The sequence below is a fragment of the Xiphophorus hellerii genome, chromosome 5 (genome assembly GCF_003331165.1).
Source record: "Xiphophorus hellerii strain 12219 chromosome 5, Xiphophorus_hellerii-4.1, whole genome shotgun sequence".
In the NCBI taxonomy this organism is placed as follows: Eukaryota; Metazoa; Chordata; class Actinopteri; order Cyprinodontiformes; family Poeciliidae; genus Xiphophorus; species Xiphophorus hellerii.
Window position 1 is genome coordinate 12,641,747 of NC_045676.1, and position 24,884 is coordinate 12,666,630.

The following is a 24,884-nucleotide window of genomic DNA, read 5'->3' on the forward strand; positions in this document are numbered from 1 at the left end:
CTCGAAGTGCAAGGAAAGTGTTGGAGCTTTTTTGTAAAATTGTACACAGAATTCTGAAACATCTGTTGTCCATTTGTATGCAACCCTTCTGACTCAATATTTAGTCTGAGTCAGTAGAGAAAAAATCTCCAATGACTTTGCATGTAGCGTGGTAATTTTCCACCAGAAGTAGAGCGCCGCATGTTGGCAAATCATCACATTCACCATAATCCATTGCAGACCTATTTTGTTTAGAAAAACTGGTGGACACTTGAAATACATGTTATGTCAGTCAAAGCTTGGGATATTGTTTATGAAGCTGTTTAAAATTCCCATCTTCACTGTATCCCTGACTTGTTTTCTGTGTTACCTGGTATTTTTTCACTGTTTCCCACCAAAAAATGTCCTAAATCATGTATTGTGTTCTGATTCCAGTCCAATAGTTTGGTACATTGTGTGTTTATCACATAAAGCTGGCAATGAAATACATTAAAGTCCAAGGCTATAACGTAACAAATGTGATAAAGATTCAAGAGGTGTGAAGACTTTTACAAGGCACTGTAAGTGCTAGATTTCCAGCACATTACAAATTCAAATGATTTGTCACCATATATGAACACTTGATGGCACAAAGCATTAAAAGAAACAAAAACAGTCTTTGGGCTTGGCTCATATACACATCTCTGTGTATCGGTTAAAGACTAATACAGCTGCATAGATATCACAGGTGACCTTTAAAAGCTGTATGGCTTGACTTTAATATCTCTCCTCCCTGCCTTCTCCCCTCTCACCGTTTCTTGTCTTTTCTCGACTCTACTATAATAGACACAATTACTGCTCATCTTCTCCTCTTATCTAGAGGCTCCTCCCCCTATTCTGAATTATTTTTATATATTTCTGAGCAGATTTTTTTCTTCAGCCGCACCCTGCGACTGTCAAAAGCCTCTTCTGTCTAAAAAAAAAAAAAGAAGTCAATTTCCTCAAAAGCAGATGGAGAAGGTTTTGATGGTGATTTGGCAGCATGTCATTGCCAGTAATGGTGCTTGGAGTTCCTCATTTCATTGGACTACATTATAAAGTGTTTGATCTATATTCCCTCCTCTTAGCAATATTCTCTCTCTTTTCTTTCCCTCCTCCATTGAGATCCTTGACAGCCATAGAAATGAGAAGGAAGACTCTAAGAGACTTTGCAATCTCTTCTGAAAAGAAACTGGAGCATGGAGGTGGCTGGGCTGGTGGGAAATGGACGAAATATCATATATTTCAGGAGTTCCAATGATAAGATGCATTTTTAATATTTCAGCTCCGTCAGCTGGGTCTTAAAGGTCTGGACTGCAGCAGAACTTTCCTTTTTGAGAAAGATATTCCCCTCCAAAGCAGTAAATGCATTCACCAATTCTCACACTAAAGTAGGCTTGAGTTTTTCTCAGCGAAAAAAGCTCCATACCAGCATATTTAATAATTTTGTCCCTAGTCATTGCGGGAGAAAAATGAAACATGTCCGATAAAGGGTGGCGTAGGTTTTGTACAGTTCCTGAATTCTTTGTTGGTTTTTCATGTTGGAAAAACCAAGAAGTGACAAAAAAGCTGGATTTAGAGGAATAGACAGAAAGAAGCGTCGCTATCAGATGTGTTAAACTATCGTGTCGTAATGAATGCATGCCATCTGTCTCTGCACCTCTATTAAAAACTCCTTCACTAAAACCACAATTACACTACATTCATTCACTCTCCTGGCACCTCTAATTGCTGCGTGGGCAGCCACCTTTGACATCCTCAATCAAAGGACCTTTTACTCTCGTGCACACGAGACGCACACACCCAAGCAACCATAAACACATGTGGACGCACACGGCATAGATTTTAACTACTAAAATGAGAATATGATTATTTTGATAGATATCAAATTCTTCCCTTTTTAAGGTTGCGCAAAAGTCTGCTGACACAAATCTTGTGAAAAAGCAATCATCCACAGTGAGTTTGTGGAGCTGTACGTGTTGGCTACAGCTAATGAAGTTAAGAAAAAAAGAATTGCGAAAGTGTGGGCGGATGTCTTGCTAGCAAACTTAATAAACATCACATGCACTTTTAATTAACTACATTCTCCTGTGACGACAAGGTACTAACAAGACCGTCGACACTCAATCATGCCTGCAGAAGGGTGTTCAAACGTGCGTGTGGTGAGCGGGCGTGAGCGTGTGTGTGTGAAAACACAGAGGTGTGTGGGGGTGCGTGGGCGTGTGTGTGAATGTGCCTCTGCGCTGACGCACTCCACCTCCTCCTCTCCATGCTTTGTGCCAGTGTGTCAAGAATTAGTGGAGACTCATAATTGCATGAAAACTAATTTCATCTCTAAAAACCTCATTTAATGGTACCAATTTTATTGCCTTATCCTCTGTGGCTATAAATTATGAGAATTACTGTTCTTTTTTTTTTGCTCCTAACTAGATAAAAAAATTATGCCTCTCTGTGGATGATAGATACCATTTGAACAATTGTGTCTTGTAATGCATAATATTCCATCTCCAGTTTTAAAATAGTCTGCAAAGCAACTTTCAACAACAGTGTAAAGACTGAAGTGGAGCCTTGTTCAGATCTTTGAGGCTGATTCAGCTCCGCTGTTCACTTAAAAGCGTGACTCACACAGCACTGTAAATTTCAAAGCTTCTTTACCTTGAGCAGAGGTTATGTCTATTTGTGTAGAGTTTCTGATAGCTCACATATAGTACTTCCAACACATCTGTTTCTGGTAGGTCTTATGGTTCAGTCAAATGACATTACGTTTTTATAGATTTCAAGCACTTACTTGACTCTTCATTTTGTAACAGAAAATGTAATAGTTGCTCAAAACCACCTGCGACCTGTAGGAGATTCACCGATTAACCCTGTTTCAGATCTTTCAGTGTGCTATAGCTGCGTTCAAATTCTGGATTTCTTCTTTAGAGGGAAAATCTAATACTTTCTTTTAAAATTGTCCTTTTGTTTCATACAAATTTGGAAAAAAAAATCTCTTGTTCTATTGCGTTTAAAAAATTCGAAAGGGTAGCTTATCATAGTATCTTTCATTCAATCTCAGAAAAAAGTGAGCACACAAATTTAAAGATCATAATTTTTAATAACTTTTCTTTTTCAATTGTCTTTAGACGTGTAGGTCATATTATTAGAAGTAGTGATAGCAAAGCGTACATTTTAAATTTGAATTAAAATAGTGAAAATTTACTTGTAATTTTTTTCAAGTCGGATGAAAAAGACAGAAAAACCTAACTGTAACCAATAGCACAGACTTAAAAACAATATAAATTGAAAAGCCTTCAGTAAATAGCCCAGTCGAACACAACCTGAATAAAACAATAAAAAATGGTATTCAAGCCACATTCAGACATTAAAGTTCTCATTTTTGCTCCTGTTCTGACCAGCATTGTCATTTTGATGTGTGTGCATTAGAAAATGACCTAAAACAAAACATTCCATCAAATGTGACAACTTATTAGTACAAGTGGAAACATATTTTCCCTCCAAGCTTTTGTCCTTGAGGGAAAATGTTGTGGCTCCTTTGTGCATAAAATACCAAAAGTTTTCAACCTTTAAAAATAAATAGGCCATAATTTTTGTTGACTCATAAAGAGCAGTGTTGAATGAGCTGTACGTGCTTTATTATTCAAGTCAATGTTCTCAAAAAAATGAGTGCCACTCATTGCACAACACTGGACGTTTTTTAAAACAGAGATTAACATTAACATTTGATTTCATGAAACATTTATTCTATTTGTGAAAACACAAATAAGATGCACATATAATTGTTTTTGGCACGAGGACCACCTTACAAATAGATAAGCAGAAGAATACCTAATACATGTACTAGCCAATTCTTAACTGGAATATGAATGCAGACTATAATTCTTTTTAAAAATGCAGTTTATCAAAGTGAAAACAGCATGAGAGGTTAAGAATTTTATCTTTCCAGAAAATATGAATAAAATCACATAGGCCTATCTTATTTTTGAGAATAAGATACACACACACTGTATTGTGTGTGTATAATTACACTCCTACATACAAGATAATTGGCAAGTGCTTCATCAATGCAAAGACATAAACATACTAACATAAGGCCCAAAACAAATGTAATAAATCTTGTTGCTCTGAAACCCTTATCATTTGTTGAAGCATAACTGGTCAATATCTAGAGTGCTGTTCCGTTAATTTTACAACAGAAGCATTCAAGTAAAGTTACAGGAAAGATGTTGTGGACAAAGCATCATTGATTTTACAACACATGCACCCATGATCTACACATCAACCACATCGTTAGCTGCGAATTCAACCACAACAGCTGAAGGTTGAACAGCTGTATCTTTGTTCACATTCAGTAACTGCATGCTTCTGGACATCAGCCTTCTGTAGGGATTAATAAACGGTAATCCTAACCGTGCAATATTTTAAATTAGTGCAGCCAGCTGTCAATCTGCCAAAACATGGACTCTTTATTTGGATGCTTGTGCCTTCTTAACCCACTTATTATCAAATTAAAACATTAGCAAGACACATTTAGCCTAAAAATCAAATTTTTGCTTAATTTTTATAGGTAATCTTGTCTCACTTGTGTTGAGTAACTCCTTTCAATGCCTCTTGGGTTAAAACAAATTAGGAATGAAGTTAGAAGTTTGATAACGTCATTAGGTACATAATCACCTCCTGAACAGCCAATACATTTTAACACAATGTGATCTAAAACACTGAGGCACAACAGACTGTTAGAGACAAGCTGTTCCCAAACAATTTGTTTGACTTGCAGCACTATCAAACTCTATTATGAAGATAATGTAGCTAAGGCACGACACAAGCAGCTGAATAAAACTCCCACAAAGAAAGCTGCACAAATAAACCCACAATCTTTCAAATGAGAGAAAAGACATTGAGGAACAGTGACTGTGGGGGATTATGAAAACAACAGGCTATAGGCTAACAAGTAAATCTGATATATTTTTCAGCCATGAGACGAAATGCAAAGTTACAGGAAGTCAGTAACACCATAATAAAGCATTATCTCTTCTCAAGTGAAAAGTAATTTTCTTTGGTCAATCAAGACTACATCTCTAACTAATTTAGACATTTTGACAAGTGGTGTTAATGATGAAAGGCAAATTATGACAGCAAATAGCCGTTTCTGTGGCAACACCGCTAATAACCACATTTTTCAGGGTATTGAAATATCACTACTTTATGAGCTTCATAGTAAAATGATTATTATTATTTTTTTTGCAAAGGAACTGCTCTGAAATTACCTTTGATCTGTTATCTGGTACTGAAATACTAGATGTTGCTGCAAAGAACGTTTGCATGCAAGCGTGTCTTCCCACGCAACCCAAGTCTTTGAATTTGTCACGACATTCTCTAACTCAGAGAGAATATTATCATGGGAAAACGTTGTATCAGAGCGCATAACAAACAACAAACAGAAGGCAATGGTGAAAAAGGTGCTGGCTCAGAAAAATTAATCCCTAAATGTTTCAAACCAGGTGACATATAAGACTATGCATCTTTTTAGGGCTGTGAATAGACCTAAAACAGTGGAAATGATTCTTCTTTTCTGGATCCGAATAATAAAGTTGCTTCCCCCTGCACACAGATTTTTTTCTTCACACTTTGAATGTAATAGGTATTTGAGCAACTTACTATAGGTTGTCTGTGGATGTAAGCTGCTCTGCCAGCTCCAACTGCTATTTTCTATTTCTACAACTTGAAACTGCTGCTATCTTGGGAAAATGTGAGATCATAACTAAAACCTGCCACCATTGATTTTAGTGATGGGCCTTTAAAGCCTCAGTGCATATTTTTTTTGTGACAGATTTGTTATGGGGATTCTCACATGACAGTTACACAAAAGCTGCTGTCAGACTATTTCCTTTTTTGCCATGTATGCTGGCATATTGAAAAACACATGTAAAAGGTTAGGAAATTAGGTACATTTTGTGGAACATCAAGTCATTTCAGATCTTTGAAGTAGGTGAACTTCTGTTAAGACGCTCTAACTTTGAACAGTGCATGTGTGTTGGGAAAACAGATATTCAGTGTTGAAATGGGCTTGGACAGAGCTGATGCTGTGATGTCAGTCTTATTTAATCATTTTTTCATACTAACAGATCAACTGAATTAAATTTCAATGCTTTAGTGTTAAAGTGGTCAGATATTTTCTAACCAAATTAATCAGCATGTAAGGCAAAGTAAGCTTATTATTGGGTCATTTTTGCAAATTTTGAGTAGCAATTGTGTTCATGCTGTTTCAGTGGAACTCATGTAGTTGAGTGCATTTTGCAAACAGTAAAATTTGCATCAGCCTGGCTTAGCTCATGATCATATTGAATATGTAACAGTGTGCTGGAGCATTATTTGCCATTGAAATGCAAGGCGGCTGGGCAATAATGTGACAGTAGTATAATAAAGGAACAGTAAACAATTGCAATATGGTAAAACTTGTTTTCTTGATTATAAATATTTTAATATTGTTACTGCAATGGAATGTGTAAAATACACTGAACAGAAGGATCTTAACAAGTTAGTAAAAATAAATTAACATAGAGTCCTTAACATAGAGTCGATTGTATGATAATAAGGCACAATATTTCTTGTAAAAGTTAAGTCTGTCTTTTGAGCTTTAAGCTATTTGTTGTCAGCATGGGACTTTGTCTGCCTAGCTAAGCCAACCTGGCAACCTGTCCTTTAAACCTGGCAACTTGTATCTACAGTTGATGCTTTTATTTTGAAATGAAAGGTAGAAGTCTCAAACACTTGTAATTTTTTTTATCTGGAAGGTCTTTGGTTTCTCAGTATAATGAAAAAACTGACCTGTTTAGTGGATATGTGAATATGTAAAGAATATATAAAAGCCTTGACTTTTCTTCCTCAACGCAAAAGAACAAAAGGGGAACTGCAAACAGCTCGTCTTGTTTTAGTTCTCTCAAATTCATTATGTTGGATCTTCTTGCCTGAACTTGATGCTTTATTTCAGTCCATGCAAATTATATTAATTCATTGTTATCGTTTTCTCTTCACCCTGTTAAGTTGAGTTTTTCACACATGTTAAAGGTCTAAGCTAACATGTAAAGTACAGTAATAAAAATTATAATGTCTAAAAGTAGGCTAAAAGCCAAATGAATTCTTCAAAATGGGTTTTACCTTCCTACTGGGTTTAAGGTCCTCAGTTCATCCCCATTCTACTCGTCTTCGACTTCAAGTTTAAACTTTCTATTTTTTTTGTTTGTTTACAAAAAGATTCACTATGGAATACATGGAAATAATGCCAACATTGTAACTCACAAGGTATTGTCACTGTGCATGGTCGGCTGGCATTTTAAGATTAGCATATAGATGCAACCATTTATGGCGCAGATCTCTATTAAAGACCATTTTAGGTTATTTACTCAGTAATTTATACATAATCTGACTTTATGGTAGATTAATCTACCATGCAAGTCTCATAGTAGCCCTCCAGAAATAGCGGTTGGATATCGAAAGCCTGTGAACACCTAAGAAAACCATTGCTGCTTTCATAAGATTTTAAAGGGAAAGCAACAGCCTGGTACTGCTAAGTACTTGTCTAACTGGTCATGAGCATATTTACCCACTTTCCTGAGCATCTGGTGAACACAATGCCTGGTAGAAAAGACAACAGCAGAAACTCCAGACAGGCAATTGTTAATACCCATCAAGCTGTGGTGGCCATTTCCAAATTATTGTTCATCATGAAGACACTTGCCAGTCTTCACAGAGGTGAGCATCCTGACAAATTTACCTCAAGGTTGGACTATGTCACAGAAATGAAAAAAAGTCTAGTAGCTCTAACTAAGACTTTAAGCCTCAGTAACCGTGTTAACCTTTAAAGTCCATGACTGAACAGTTTTGGATTGTCAGGAAACAACTGTGAAACGTAGTCCAACCTAAGTTTCAAATCTGAATGAACCACAAGACCTGTGGAGCAATCTTCTTTGTACAAATGAAACCAAAGTAAAGATCTTTGGCAATAATAAATACCCTTGCAACAGTTGAAGACCCAACTAAACTAACCCCTACATACCTCAGACCTCGTACTATCTCATCCGTGTGGGTGCTTTCTGCTAAAAAGAGTCAATTAGTGGTCTAAAGGTTTGGTGTGAAAATTGCGATTGAGTTTTCAGAACTCCATTAGGTCTTAAATATAAGATGCTAACTTGATTTGTGTTATTAGTGAGCAGACTTTATGTGCCAGTCCTGCCAGATTGTTGGCCTATAGTGAAGCCAGAGGTATCTTTACCTTGGCTTGCACACATCCTTTCCACCACTTGTCAGCTTGCCTCTTGTGCTGAGCTCTCTGAAATGGAAACTCATTGCAGTGTCAACATGCAGTCAAATTGCCTCATCAATTTGATTGCTGTACTTGCTTTTTGGGGAAATGTTTGCAAATGCTTATAAGAGACATCTGGGTCCCTGAGGTGTTCTCAATGTAAAAAATTCAATGTTAACAAAAAAGTGTGTGAACACTATAAAACCAACTCAAACACAGCTGCAAGTGGCGCTGAATAAAAATGTTTATTCTGTTACAAAGCCAATCGACTGGGATTTCAACAAGCCAATGGCGCCTCTGTATAGCTTCATTGTGTGCACCTCCATTTGTGTCTGTTTTCTTTGTTGTGTGATGGCCTGCAGTTACAAAATGCCATTTTGCACCAATTGAAAGTTCCCTCGACAGATGGCAACAATACAAGCAGATTCGCAAACACCCCTATGCAAAAACCTTCTAACAGCAGTAACACAATTGTCTGACTTTTGACAGGTTTGACTGAAGGGAAAGAAGACACCCATCCTGCTTACTCAGACAATCATGTTCCTTTAAACTCCATGGCAAAGATTATCTCAGCAATCACCTTGAGATGGACCCTGCAGATAAGTTTAGATCAGATGGGTACAGAGATGTGCGATAGATAAAAGTCTTTAACAGACAGTGAAGGACATAATTAGCTCAATAAAGATTTTTACCTTTGGGCTGAGTCAGCTAGAGTCATCAACATTTTCTGTTGATCAGGATAAAGCACTGTCAGGGATAAAATCTCATTTTGTTTAAAGAAGGAGCTATGAATGGTGTAAAATGTGGCTACATGAGTTTGCATATTTGACATTAGAACACGTGAGAATGGAAATGAACAGACTTTGGGGCTAACACTCTTATATAAACCTTTTCAGTCTATCTAGTGGGGCAGTTCCTGAGAATGCAGATAACTGACAGGAGGCAGAGGGTGGGTGTTAAATGTGGGGGGAAGTAAGAGGGTCCAATAAAAGAACAATGACACAGCAAATACATAGAAGCCAATTAAGACTTTTCTTTTAATGTGGTGAATTACCAGCACAAGCAATTTGCAAGTCTCTAGAAGTTGTTTTTCAAATAAAGCAAAAATAAATGCCATTAATTTGTTCCCTACCTTTCCCTGGCACAAGCATGAAACAGAGGAACCCTTACATCTTTACTACACACCAACAGAAATAGGTGGAAAGAAAATGAGCCGCACAGTAATTGACAGAAGCTCACAAAAACATGCTTTTGAGCTTGGGTTAAAAGTCTGGAAATTAGCATATTCAGAAAGGGTCTTCACAAGTTCACTTTGCTCTGCTCTTACACCTGGTATTTTTTTATGAAACAGAGCTGTGTGCATATTTTATGGCAAAGTTGTGTATGAGGCAATTTTCTTACACTTAAATGAAAAGGAATGTGAATCACAAGCACAAAAAGAAGAGTAGTTATCTTCTTGCAGGAGCACACAAGCTGTAACAGTCCAATCAAAAGCGAATGTATCATGTCAGCTATCGAGCTTTGCACTCCTGGTTGATCCATAGAACGTTTTGATCATTTGATGCTTTATCAGAACTAATAAAAAGCAAGTTTTATGTGTAACTGCAACTATTGAGAAGCAGGAACCCTCGGCAAGTGTAGCATAGACCTCGTTATAATGACTCATTAACTACAGAGTACTTTTAAAGGAAGGTCAAACAATGAACTTGAAAACTTTCATCCCTTTTTCTACCTTTTCCATTTGCTCTCTGTTGACATGACTGGTTTATGTTCACCAATGGCAATAAAAGAAAGATAACTCAAGTCTGTCATAGTAATATTATTTTTATCTTTTCTTAAAACTAAATAGAACATCTTTAATGCAATTCCTGGTGATTGTCCACTTCCAAAAATGATTACTCAAACTACCATGTATGCCAAACTGCAGTTAGAGGCCACGTCATTAGACATGCAGTACATGTTCCACTGACTGTTACCACCAACAGCAAATCAGCTAATTGCAGCTCACTGCATTTTGGCCTTATGTCATGGTGAAAACAACTTGCTGAAGTTCAAACCAGGATCAGAGTGGAGAAGAAGATTAATTAAATTCACTTTTAAATTTAATTTGGTTGTTATTGCCATATTAATACTGAATATTTCAGCTAAACTACCAATCTACTTGGATTTTTTCCCATTACAAACTCTTGGCTTTTTACAGCTCAACGGTTGAGCAGATCAAAATGCCTTGTTGACATGAGAGGTCAGTGTTTGGCAGACCAATTCAAGTTAATAAAAAGTACAAACCAGAATTCAATATCTACTCCGTATAAAGGAAGGTCTGTAGAATAAATTTTTTTGAGCACACAACACCTAAGAACTTACATATTTAATGTAAATCAGAGAATCTACCTCAGGGTTGTTCTCAATATATAAAACCCTTTATGACCACAGTGTACCCCCAAATGGAAGATTTGCTAAATGGACATGCATTAACAAAAATCTGTGGTAACTGGATGATGTACTCAGGTTAATATGGATCGTAATCTCAAATAAATTTTACACAACTTGAATCTATGCCATTAAGAATTAAGTCAGTTCTGAAAGCAAAAGTGGGTTCACAAGTTAACAAAATGTTCACTGGTAAGTTTTTGCCTTAAGCCTGAGAGAACAGAGGTCTATTTAGGACTAATCATTAGAAGAATAAAACAAAAATAAGCACAGTATCTCTAATAAATCATTGCAATCAGTAAACTACTTGATTAAAAAGTAATCTTAATAATCAGCACATAAAACTCGGAGAAAATTATTAGAGCTGATATAGTGAAACCTAGACCCAGGTTATTTCCTATGACTCTTTACTGTAGCATCATATCTGTATTTAACAGAGCCAGTGTATATTTAATTAACTAAACGTTCAAGCAACAAACAAAAACATGATTTATTAGAAAACTGACAGGTTTATAAAAATATACTTTAAAGTAATAAACTAATCCAAACAAATTAACTTTAAAAATACAAAAACATCGGCAAATCATTTTCCAGTTAAAAGACATGTTGCAAACAAAATCAAATAGAAAAAAAACGTACCTTACATTTAGTAGCAGACAGACCCTACGAGTAACAGCTGTCAGCACAGTAGGAAGATGAAGGCAGTGGCACAGAGAATGATTCTGCCATTTATTGCATTTTTTTGTTCATCAGAGTACAAGCTTGGCAAGCTGAGAAAATTATTAGGAGAATTATGATACTTTGTTAGCACAAGTATTGTGTCTGCAGCCTATTTGAGTTTTTAATTTTTATATCATTTGAGTAACCCACCAAATGGGGTGGGTTAAAGTAATAAACTAATCCCCACCAAATGGGGAGTAACCCAACTTCATCCTGGCTAAAGCCAGGATGAAGTTTTAAAGTGTTATCTTGTCAGATGAAATAAGAAAAAAAAAATCTGGTTCATATCTTCAGTTTTTATGACAGAAAACTTTTTTGCACATTTTAAAATGCTGACTGCAAGGTCAGAATTAACACTCAGAATTTCACAGTCACACACAGTGAGCGTACTTTTTTTCTTTGAGTTTCATACACACTTTTATAATTGGTCTCTGTGATAAAATGTTCACATGGCGGTTCTGTTTTTTGTGTTCTGTGGAATATCACACATTTAATTTACTCTCCCAATATTTTCTGTTCACACCAACTGTATTATGCATTTTCTCTGGCCTCAATATCTTAGGCATGTACATTCTTAAATAAGAATACATCTTAATTCGTCCCAGAATTTGCCTCGGCAATTCTGGGACCGTTTGTGGGCATTAATATACAAGCTTAAACTCCAGTTGACTCTAATTTGAATCCATAAAATGAGGCATAGCTTAGAGCTACACAACTTACAACTGAATCACCAATTACCTTGAGATAAATGCCCTTTTAGTGTCATGAAAATTACACCTTACACTTAAATCCTAATATTTAAAAAATACAAAGTATTATGGTTATAAGAACTATGTGAACATATTTTATGCAGGTTAGTGGGAGGAGATTAAAGGAAAACAGATAAAATGGAACAAGCTCACATTACTCGACAATTGATGCTCAAGTAATTTATTGAGATGTAGTCCGAATTACCAATAGCACTGGGTCTCCTCTGGCCAAACACAGTTTCAGCATCAAAACAAAGCAAATGTGTCTGCTCCATAAACATTTGATTGTGTCTGGAGCTCCTTACTGTGAGATGAGTCGTGGTAATGTCATCAGAATGGAATCCAGAATATCCAAGGACAGTAACGACGCGGCAGTAAATTTTCATACGGTTGGACAGACCTGGCCAGTAACAATTTTGGAGTGGCACAATAAAAAATAATAATAATAAAAAAAATAGATACACATTGTGATATTTATGTAGTTTTTTTTATTTACTGTGTATTACATTCATGTCTTGACTGAAGAAAATGACTTTGTGTGAATAGTACATACAAACTCAATGTAGCAGCTGATTGCACAAAATACAGCATTAGGCATGAGAGGCAGTGATATTAGTGCCATTTTCTTTAGGCTGTAAGAATGTTTTATTTTAAAAAAAAAGAAGCTTTGTTTGTGTTATTACAGACAACCCATCTCTTCCCACCTCTTCTTGGACAATCTTTTTGTTTTTGCACAATCCAGCCAGTGGTGATATACGCACAAAGAGGAAGAACAACTACTCTGCTCAGAAGTTTGTAGCTCTATGACGGGTTCTAGATGTGAAACTGCTTTGCGGTGTTCCTTAATACTTTATGTTCTTTTTGAAGTTTACTTGGGTTTTTGTCCATGGTCATTTTAAAATGGACACTGTCGGTCTACTAGAGTAAAAAGGCAAGATAATAACTGTATTAAATATAGCCTAAGCTCTACTAAATACTATTCTGTATTGCACCAGACAGAGTGCTGCTTCTTGTAACCCAGAATAGTCATACATAAAAAAAAAAAAAACATTAAAAAAACCATTCCACAATTTCTCCACAATTTTCTCCAATAACTGCCACTGCAGAGTGAGTGAGAATGTGAAGGGTATTCGGCATAGCTGGTGGGGGCGTTGCTGGTGGGGGGTTCCAAGCATTTAACCTCTTGTGGGGTCATTAGCACTCCGAGAGCCACTGAGGTCTTCATTGCACCTTGCTGTTCTGTTGGTAATGACTTCTTAGATGGAATGGGAGGTCAAAGTTGACGCCCCTCAGAGGAGGGAATGCAGTTTGTAACAGAGTTTAACTCCCGAGACAGGTAAGAAGAACAGGTTGTTCTAAACTCTCAAGCAGTTGCCAGTACTCTGCTTTCTTAACATGTAAGCGTGTTATTTAAAAACACAAATTAGAACAGTGCTTTGTTTAACAATTTATCATCAGGAAGCACTGGTCGTCAGTATCAGGCTACACCGCAGTTAAAAAAAAAAAAAAAAAACACTTCCTAAACCACTAAAAAAAATCCTGTCATACCATTTAATTACACACCTCCACTCTGAGCAGCTCCTCTTTTGTTCCTTTCTAAGCAGCCAGGGTCATCTCTCTGTTCTGCCCATTCTCCACTGATGTTTGCTGATTAGTCAGTTTTTTCTGCATTATTTCTGGATTGGTCAGTCCTTGCTGCATTGCCTGGCATCCCTGCCCTCAGATGTGAAAACGTATTGGGTTTGAAAACTTTCTTGGGCTGAAAGCAGAGCAGCAGAAAGCTGCAGGCTTTCTGCTCTGTATGTTGATATGATCCTGATATCTTTCCAGTTCCTCCACTCCACTCAGCTCCTTACTTAGCTGAATTCCGATACAGAGTTGACCTTCATAATTCTCATAAGTAGACTTATATAAGAGCCCGTTCTATCCTTACTTCGGTAACATAGACAAGAATCATTGCATGTTAAGTTTCAATTACAGTTTGAATTAATGCAAATATATTACTGTAAAAGAAAACAAGAATCATGATCATTTTAACTCTTTGCTAACCAAGCTATAGTTGCCCCTGCCTGTAGTAGAGGACAGACAAGGTTAATTTTTGCTATTCCTTTACATGTTTGATTGTAAATGAATCAAACATGTAAATATTACTGTAACTGTAAATATTCCAGTTACAGGAATATTTAATATCAGAATATTTAATATCAGAACAGGAACAGGAATGCTTTTTTTTTTTTGCTGTTTTTTAACTCAATTTCTGGGTGAAAATAGCAACTGTTTGTCTATTAGAGTTTGACATGATGGTCTTTAAAAAGTGTATGTTATAGTTGCAATTCAGTTGTACTGTTGAATCTTAATCTGACAAGGAGCCCTCTCCTTGCATTTAGGATTAAAACAATACTGGAGGGCAATAACACACTTGAAATTTCTTTATTTTCCTTCAGACGTGATATTATGGACTAAGTTGTTTTATATGGGCTGTACTGTGTATAATTTACTTACTTAAGATATAATATTTCCTTATTAAAAAAACATACCTGGAATGTTGCTTTGATTCTTTCATGCATGTTTGAGAAATTTTTGAATCTCTCATGGTAACCATTTGTGGTTGCATAAACACTTGCTCTCACTGAGCGCCATCTTGCATACATCTCCTCCCTGGAGCTGCCTTCCCTACTAAGGTCCACCAAACAAGCAGCAGCAGCAATTAGTCAATACCTGGTGAAACTGCACCTCCGCTGAGCTCATCATACCAACTGCTTGTCAGTGCAAATGGTAAAATCATTATTAGAGGCTTGATGGAGAAAGGCTGATGTGGTGACACGCTCTGCATTTCTTAAGGAAACAAAGGCCCAATTTCAAGGTTTTAAATTGTGAAGTCAAATTTCTTTTAAGTTATGTTTGGTATATGCAGCACTTTTATAAGATCTGCTATAAAATGACACTATGTGCCTTAAAAATACATAATATTGCACCTTTAAAGAAAATAGTTAATATGTGTCTGTTTATTTTTATTTCTCTCTTCTTACAAAGGATAGTCATTTACCTTATTAAGGTAAGTTTTAGCATATGATCCAGCAACTGGCATTGTGAAATTTGTCCAAAACAGCCATTAAGTTGTTAGTTAGTTAGTTATTTCTAGTATTTTCTGATCTTGTTAAAAAGAACAAGCTTTATTCTTTGTGAACTCTAACTGGGATTTGGATTTAAACTAAGATGTTATCTCTGTAACTGCATCAGTGCTTATCCCTCTTTACGGGAGCTAATTGCTATACTTTCTACTTCCTCTCTGTAGAGATTGGCCATAGTGGCTGCCAATGAAAAAACCATGACACAGCAAAGCTTTTGTAAGCAGAATCCTGCACAGCAGTTAAAAATAGACTTGACTGGCTAGACATTCAATTCGAACTCCCTTCCAACCTTTTGTGTTGTGGGTAAGATGTCTTCATAAACTAAAATAAAGTCCTGTCTCTTACATATAGGAAGGTAAAATTTACAGCCAATCTTGTCCGGCTTCTTCCTAGTTACAATCAGAAGTGGGTAGTAACTAACTCCTTCTACTCAGGTACTTGAGTAACCTTTTGAGAAAAAAAAAGAAAAACTTTTATAAGTAGTTGTACGAATCCAGCTTTTAAAATGTTTTACTTGGATAACATTACTATGAAGTATCACAGCTCTTACTTTAGTAAAATGTCTGAATAGTCTACTCGATGTGACATTCATAAATGAAGGAAAAACACACTTTAACCAAAAATACACCACATACACAGCTACAATCTATGTTAAAGTGTGACTAACCCCATTCTCACTCCCAAGTCGTCATATATTGACGCATGGGACGGTCCGTCCTCGTCACATGTTGACGCGCAGGGTACCCCTTTCGCGTCAATATGTGACGCGAGGTGTTTTACACTATGCCTTACCGTAATTTTTGCCCTAAACCTAACCAAATCGTTGGGTTTTGAAGGTTCGGCAGCGGTTACGAGAACCCTTCGCGTAAAAAATCCACGTAAAACATGTGACCTGCCCAAATCGTCAACATGTGACGCTGAAGGACCCTGCCCAAGTCATCAACTTTTGACGCGAAGGGGGTACCCTTCGCGTCAATATGTGACGCATGGTCAGAAATTGTCCTAACTCGTCAATATATGACGAGTTGGGAGTGAGAATGTGTTGTTAGTCACACAAATCAACTTTTTTCCTGATAAACTGCATAAATAAATTTAGGGTTCCAGTTTTATTTTTCAATTGTGAATTGCAATTGTGTTACTGAGCGAGTTTTGAGATTTTTGTGTAAATTTGCTTAGTTAAGCTATATTATGTCTAGCACTGTCTCAGTGCCGGCCTTCTTAGATCGAACAGCGTCTAAGCATACAGCTACGCTTAAGGTGCGAGTACAGAGGCAGAACCAAGTGTATGCAAAGAGCAGATGGAACAAGAGTTAATCAAAACTGAGGCAGAATGCTATTGAACGAGTTTATGAGGTTAAAATGCACACACTACAAATAATACTGGTTGTCCACATAGATATATATATATATATAGGCTCACATCAGTCTCGCTATATGCTCAGGTGTAGCTATAGTGCAATTTCTGAGCAAAACTGCAGAAAAAGTGAATGTGTTTGACCATCTTACAAAGAAAAGCGTGGGTATTATAAAACACCCACATTCGGTCAGGACAGTTCTCCCTCTATCCAAAATTTAATCAGGCCTTTTGTTATTTTACATACACTAAGTAATCTTGGGAGAAAATCCACCCAATCTTTACACTAAAATTTACTTTCTGAATGAAAAAAGAAATCATTGAACAGCTCAGTTGAGAACAGCTGCTTGGACAGATCCGAATTCAATGCATATTTCTTCTGATATACAACCTGTAGCAGTGTATTGATCACAGCTCTGTGATTTCATTACAGCATTTTAATCCAATATTATTAAGGGCGGTTATTAACCTTTACCAGCCTTGTTCCTTATTAGGGTTTTATTGCACTGATGTTTAGAGAAGCTTAATGAGGCTCAGGGATTCATCTTGCTGAAGCAGGATATGAGTGAGCTCAAACTGTATGTGCATTTGCAGAGTGAGCACATGTACCTATACAAGCGTCACGTTAAGGCCATAAGAAAAAGAATGTGCAGGTTTTAATAAGGGGGTAGGTGTTGCTCACTGCCAGCCTATCATTACCGTCATTGTGGACTGCAACAGTGCTTCTTTGTTCACAGCTGGCAATCATACAGAACAAGACCTTAGAGCACAATACAACATAGCCCACTGCTTATTTTAACATCAAATCCCATCTCCACCATATCTAATTTTTTCTTCATGTCTGTCATCACTTTGTCTTTGTTTCCTTTTGTTTCTCAACATACAATTACATGTAAAGAGCCTTACAAAATTTTAGGAAAAAGCTTTTCTGTTTTTGATGCAATGTTGCAAGTGTTGCATCAGTTCTTTGATTAAAACAACAAAAAAAATCCTCCCATGCACATAAATAAGAAGAATGAGAGCTGACTCCAAAGACACGTATAGCTCATGTGGATAAAAACACCAAATACGTGCCGTTGTGTTCATTCTCTTCATTACATGGGGATTGTGAGAAATAATAAAAATACACTTCTTCTATATTTGTTGATTGCCATAGTGACAAGACGTGGTTATTAGAAAAATGCTTACAAAAAAATACTACATCTAAAATTAATATCAAAAACAATGGAACAAGTTTGGAAAAACTTCTGAAAATATATTTTTTAATATTTTTCTGTCGTGTTCTAGGATTTGATCAGTAGGGACCACTAATGATGTTTAAGTTTGCAACTCCTTGGCAGCTTTTTAACAGAACTTAACAAAAGGGCTTTTCATGTTTTTTAGGAGTCTGTGCTATGTTAGATCATCTCTAGCACAAAGTCCACGATACTTAGACTGGTAACATCTGAATTTTATTTTTATGTGAAAACAGTTTGAGATTTATGAAACATTAATTTTAAATAGGGATACATATGGCATTTGCCATTTAAATTAAAACAAGTATGAAAATCATAAATCCCTTAAGTTTCATGTTTTTGTGAATTTTGTACTCCAGTTCTAGCACCTGTGCGCTTTTACAAAAAAAAAAAAATTGTGTGTGGTTTCGGGTTTGATGGAACAATCCCCCCTGTTTCCCCGCAGTCTGACTGTGACTGACATTTGCCACGCTCTTCCTGGGTGTTACTCTAAGACAGTGGGAGGGTTAAATGTACTGTGTTCAAGTCCATCTTTCTTATCCATTTTCCTTCCTTCCAGTCTCATTTGCATCATTGAATTTTTTTCTTCAAATATTAGGCCTTAGGATTTATTTTCATGAATTTAGTTCAAAAATGTACTAGTTTCACAAAAAGGGGCCTCTGCAGTACACAGAAGAACTGTAAACAACAACAGCCTGGCATCTCTTCCTCACGTTGATTACGCGTTTGGTCATATTCTGCTGTTGGATAGTGTCCCATTCTTCAATCAGCATTTGTTGCAAGTCAGCAAGTGTGGTTCTGTTGGTTACTCTGGCACAAATAGCACACCCAAATTGAACCCATAAGTGTTCAATGGAGTTAAGGTCAGGGCTTCAGGCAGGTTGTTATATCTTTTCCACTACATGTGGCACAATTTAAGGCTAAATAAACATACAGTATAAGGTTTATTGCCAAGAAAAGAGGTTGCAAAAAAGAAATATTGGACCAAACACAAATATTCTTACTTTTTTGTGCTAAATATGAGATTGCTGTTGTTTGTCAAATTTACAGGTATTGTCGTTATAATAAAACTCAAGCCCGACATACCAAAATCTTTCCCGACTTGTTAAATCAGTCTGCCAATCGACTTTTTAACCTTTCCAAGGTTTCCTTCACATAAATCTCACAACAGTAGAATTGTATTTTAGCAATATTGTCTCTACTATCTGTGTGCTGACTGCACAAACTCCCAAGAGATCAGTTTTATCGCTACAGTTTTATTGTCTTCAACATTTTGCCTAATATTCAACAAGGATAAGAAACTATCGATTGTTGCTTCAGAGGCACTGATGGAAAAACTGACCTCCTTAGGGATACTTTTGGATTAGATTTTCATTTCATGGCTCATACTTGTTTTATTGTGTAATTTGAACAAAATCACCAACATTTCTTCTTAGCCGTTTAAAGTGTTGTAACACTCTCTCGACCTGTTTACTCTAAAATACAATAAATCATCTTAAAATTTCTTTGGCATTGAAGCAAACAGTCTTTACACCAGTCACCATTATTTTCAATTTTTTTTTTTAAATAACTGAAGAGAGAAAACCAGGAGCTCAAAGCAAAGTTCATATTTAGATTCAGAGAGATAAACTGGAAAAGATGCTGAAACAGAGAGGAGGAAGGGATTCAAATTATGTCCCCTAAAAATTTTTGTTGATTAGTCAGGCAGAATGGCTCTTAAATATTCTATGATTATTTTTCTATTTAGCTTTTGTGGAGCTAAATAAACACCCACATATACACATGTAGCTTTTAATAAACTTCAGTCTTTCCTGTTCAGTCAGAGGCAATTCATGGGAACTTGTTTTTCTTAAATGTTAATGTTACTCATTATTTCATGACTTCACCTCTACTAGACATTAATCAAGAGCTTTTAAACTTACAACAGACATTCAATACTTCCACTTGCCAAAATATTTCAATCAGATTTTTCAGAGATAATTAATTTGATTCTACCATCTTTTAGACATTTGTGCAGTCATTGTTGTGCTTTCTTTTTGTTCTTCTTATTGTAGCTTTTATCTGGCATCTCTAATTGAAATTCCTGCCTTTTGACCTCATGCATTTGTAAGATTTTGATTTAAAAGTTACACTTACTCATTTAATTGTTTTTCTTGCCTCTTGTCTTTGTTAGTTGCTACTTTGGTTTATGAATTTCTCTATTTTACGTCTAGGACACAACTATCACTACAGCTCTGCTGTATCGAAAGGAGTCATTTAAGGTTGTTGGGACATATGATGATCATTCCTCCTAAGTGCCTCTCTTTGGAGGTTTTCTGGGCACATCCAATTGGAGGAAACCCAAAACTCACCAGAGACACTGAACGTATCGTCTAGCCTGGGAATGCTCCAGGATCTCCCAGAATGAGCTAGGTAGTATTGAGCGAGGGATGTTTTGGTTTCCTGACAGGCCTTTTCACATCCACAACCAAATCCTCAGTAAGTGGAAAACAATGTGTGTGTGTTATTCTTTCTTTTTCTTCTGATATCAACATTTAATGAATATTACAAAGACAAATGTATAGTCTTGTATTTTCTATTCTCAGGATAAGGATATTATTATTGTTTTCACAAATTATTGATTTTTGTACTTCAAATAACCATCTGTTTAATTTGGTTAACTTATGTCTGAAATTGTTTCTGTATTCTTAGTATTGTTTTCTCACAGAATAACTTTGTCAAATTTGCCGTGTAAATCTGCTAATTTTTAAAAGTCCAACTTGAGGTATCTTTTAACATAATGTTTGGATAATGTCTCTGCTAAACATAACATAGTCATTATGTTTAAATTCTTTTCAAGTCTTAGCTGTTCTGATATTCTTTCTATTTTTTTTCCCTTAATCTCCCTCGTTCACCTTTGTATCTCAGAAGGGCAACTTAATTAGTCCAAATCTTAAATCTTTCACTCACATTTTGCTCAAAGCTCATCATCTCTCTTTGCCTCCCTTTGTGGGAATCCTTGGCCTGTCTCTAGCCTCCTCCAGTGCAGACCAAAATTACAGCCCATCCTGGATAAGGTCATGTTTTTGTCACTGTGACGGCAATGCCTGGTATGGACTAATTATGTTGGAAGCAATCCTTGCCTCCACATTGGGGCTGAAGGTGCCAAAATTCATGGGGTTATGAACAAATTGGTTCCGGTGGGAGATGGAGGACAGGAAGTGGGCTTTGATGAATGTACCAATGAGATACAGCTGCTTGTGAAATAGATTTGAATTTGCTGTCTATGTGAGTCTGCCTTTTTAGCTGACTGGTTTACTGAATTGGATATTCTTGTTTGAGTACATGTCATTTAAAATAAATGGAGTAATATGTTAAGGGCAGTGTATTTCTCTGTTATGAATGTGGTTATGATTTTCAAGAGATCTATCCATCTCTGATTCAAAATTGCAGGTGAAGGGATAAATTTGAATCGAGTGTGTTAAGATGAAAGAGTGCTCTAGCTGGCAAAACTTCAATGACAGTATTCATGCAGGATGATCTTAAATGTTTTCTGTATCTTTTTCTTTTGTTTTTCATTTTTACATTAGAGGACTGCATCTTCAAAGAAGCCTTGGATCCAAAGTAAACATTCTGTCTGCCATTTGCTCAAGTGGTCACTGTTAAGCCTTCTATCTTAACTAATGTAGAAAGAATCTCAAAAGTATCCTTTCCACAGGAATGGACGTTGTCTCGGATCTCATCAACAGAGGGCCCTCCTCCATCTCCCGCCACCCTGACTGCCCTGAAAAAAAAGGCACCACATCCCAAAACATCTGCCCAAATACAAGTAGAATGCTTCCCAACTGCTAGACCAAAAGCAGCCACTACATCAACTTTTCCCCTGTTTATACAACTGGCAAAAGTGGTACATTTGCCAGTGAACGCCTTTCACAAGACCAGTTCAAGTAAGGGGTTATGTCTGGGCAGAGGAAGTTAGTTAAGGAGAAAGACACAAAGTGATCTTCTATCACTTGAACACTTCCAGGATTAAAGGATTGATGTCCCAACAAGATCTTGAGAAACCACCCATGCAACCATTCAATGCTCCTAAGAATGATTGTAAATGGCATAATAAAGAAGCATTGTTGTGATGACGTGCTGAAGGAGTGTTGGAAAGAGTGGGATCTTCTTATAGAGACAGATTTAAGAATCTGTCTTCTTAAAGAGACATATTTGTGACCTTGATTTGACATAAATCAAGGTGTCAGATTTGTGTGAATGTGACATAGTTAATTGATTGTGCTATAAAACACTTTAATGTTTTTTATAGCTTCTTTTTTTACATAGCAATGTCAGTCACTAGAGGAGGCAGTGTTAACCATGAGCCATTTTCAAAGAATAGGAATAATCATCTGATTATGATGCATGAATGATGCAATTATGATTCATATCAGTCTGATATCTACACTTCACTATGTTAATAAGCCAAAAGTCAAGTAGACTAGGTGAAAGTATTGCAAATCTACCTTTTTGTTAGTAAGGCAAAGGCATCTCTGACTGACTGGTGGCCAGATTTTAATTGCTAGTAATTAGCGAAGATGGTATCTGCAGAATAAAACTTTTATTGTTGACCTTACCTTGACACAGTATCTTTTTCAACAAGCCCTCCAATCTCAACATCTTGATAGATTCATCTAAGGGAATACATTATGTTTTTAAAAGTGACATTCTGTGCTGAGACGCTGTCAGTGTTACCTGCAAAATCCAAGCAACAAAGATTACTTTCCATGGAATTTCAATCTTTTGTCGAGTCAGAGACAGAGACCTAAGTGTGTTCAGTCAAGTTAAAATCACTCCATTCTAGAAATTGTAATGTTTGTGCAAATAGAATTTATTCGACATTTAAACTGTCTCAAGTTTATGTTAGGCAGTTACAGTATCTACAAGAAAATATATGACTTATATGGCATTAACAGGCCTCCCATAACAAAAGCCTACCAAGCAAAATACATATTCCAAAAGGAATTGAGACGTTTCAGGCCAGAGATATCATCTTACAAAAATGTAAATTGTCCTTGAACAATTTTTGAGGGGATTTTACAGTCTAAAAACAAAGGATTGCTGGCTGGAGAAAGTCTAGTCCTTATACAAAATACATGCTGTTTACTGAGGTATGGATTCAAGTTTTCACAGATACAGCACGCTATCTTGGGCTGTGGTTTCCTCTAAATATACCTTGCATTAGTTAGTGGTGTGTGCTTTTCAGTGACATTGTTGTTATATATGCATATGTAGTTTGCTGCTGTGGTTTATCAGTTTCTTGTTTTTTCTCTCTTTCCACAGTTGTGCAAGCAGAGTCCAAATGTGTTTTCTTGTAATCTCTCCACCCATCCTTCCCTCTTCTATTCCAATTTCTCTTTCTACTGTTGAAAGTGAAATTCAGCAGTTGAATCTCGTTCTCTTGTTAGGCTTGTTAGTAAGATAGACTTCCCTTTGGCACTCAGACAGTTCTGATTGATTCACTGCAAGACAGGACATGTTACAAAATATATATTATTTATACAAAATACATATACATATGCTTTCACAAATAATAGCCATGTAATAATGATACCACTTCCTCTCCATGGCTGCCTCAACCCAAGGAGCAACTTTATGCTATTCCAACAAATCACTTCCAAGTTTGTCTTAATCTGTTAAACTAAGTTACAATGAATTGAATGGAGTTTCTCAAAAATGTACAGCATTTGTTGCATGTATAGTTTATACAGTGCTACAGCTATGTTCATGAAACCTTCGTGAAAACTACATAAGCAGTTTTCATAAGCACAAGGTTGCATGTTCTTTCTACATGATCATTTTTAGTAACTAAAACCAGGGAACTGATTTGTTTTGTTATTGACTGTGTCTTACAGTTGTGTACAGACAGAGAACCGTTAAGAAGGGTTTCATTAAATAGAGTCTAGGAAAACTATAAACCCATCATCCTTTCAGCGCCCCCCTCCAAAAAGATCAGATACCAAATATGACTGAGGCTCAATTGAGATTCTGACTTCAAATGCGTACTGTGTTAAAACTGAGCAATAGATTTTTTTTGTCACTTCAGTGTGAGAGCAATAGAAATTAATTTTTGTATTATAGCTATTTTGATTCCACCTGAGGTAAGCTTTATTTAGTCCAGAAAAAAAAAATGTTAACAACTACCTTTTGTGATCCATAGGTTGTCAATACTAAGAGTAAACAAAACATTTCAGTCCAAGTTTAATTAATACTTGGACTTAAATGATCAATACTTTTCCAACGCATCTAAACATCAATAGCCATCAAGTTGATTTTGTCTAATCTTTTATTTTTCAACCACATTTTTACATTCTATAGAAGTCAAATGAACTACTAAATAAACCAAACCATTATTGACACTCCAAAATCAGTGGGTGAAATATTTCAATTGCAATAAAGAAAGTGTTTGCATCCAATATTAAGTATATTTTAATGTCATTCACTCAGGCTCTGGATGTTGATAACATATTTGGCCATTTTGATGGACTCTAATTGTTTTTAGTTTCCCAAGCAAAAGTACTCAGGGAGTGGTTACAATGGTAAAGAAATAAAAATGTCAGAAAAATGTGGACTAATTACAATCAATACAGTCTTTAACAATATTACTTTCTGTGTAGTATTTTTATACCTGATAAATTTTCTTACAAAGTTTTCTGTCTATTTCAGATTTGGACGTTTATCACACTTGCACTGTCCATATTTCTTTGATAAACCAGAAACCAGGGTTTACTTTCACCATAAAAACCTATTTAGTCTCTTCTGTGTTTCTGTTACACAGATACCAGGAGCCAAGGCAAGGCAGTAAATGAGACCTTAAAATATTGTTTTGGTCATTAAGCATAGGCATGTGCAGCTCTATTTATGCTGTGTTCTCTGGTTAAAGCAAGACAAATATTTTTATATCAGACCTCATAACATTTCCAAAGCCATTGTAACCACATTAAG

General features: G+C 36.2%; 1 protein-coding gene across 1 annotated transcript in view; it reads right to left on the reverse strand.

Annotated features, from left to right (window-relative positions):
• LOC116720695 (uncharacterized) overlaps positions 1-22,575 on the reverse strand; it is a 69,478-nt gene extending 46,903 nt beyond the window's left edge. Inside the window, exon 1 of the mRNA XM_032564085.1 lies at positions 22,517-22,575. Within this exon, the coding sequence (XP_032419976.1) occupies positions 22,517-22,559 (43 nt within the window). The 5' untranslated portion in view covers positions 22,560-22,575. The remainder of the gene's footprint in view (positions 1-22,516) is intronic.
• Positions 22,576-24,884: the final 2,309 nt, after the last annotated feature.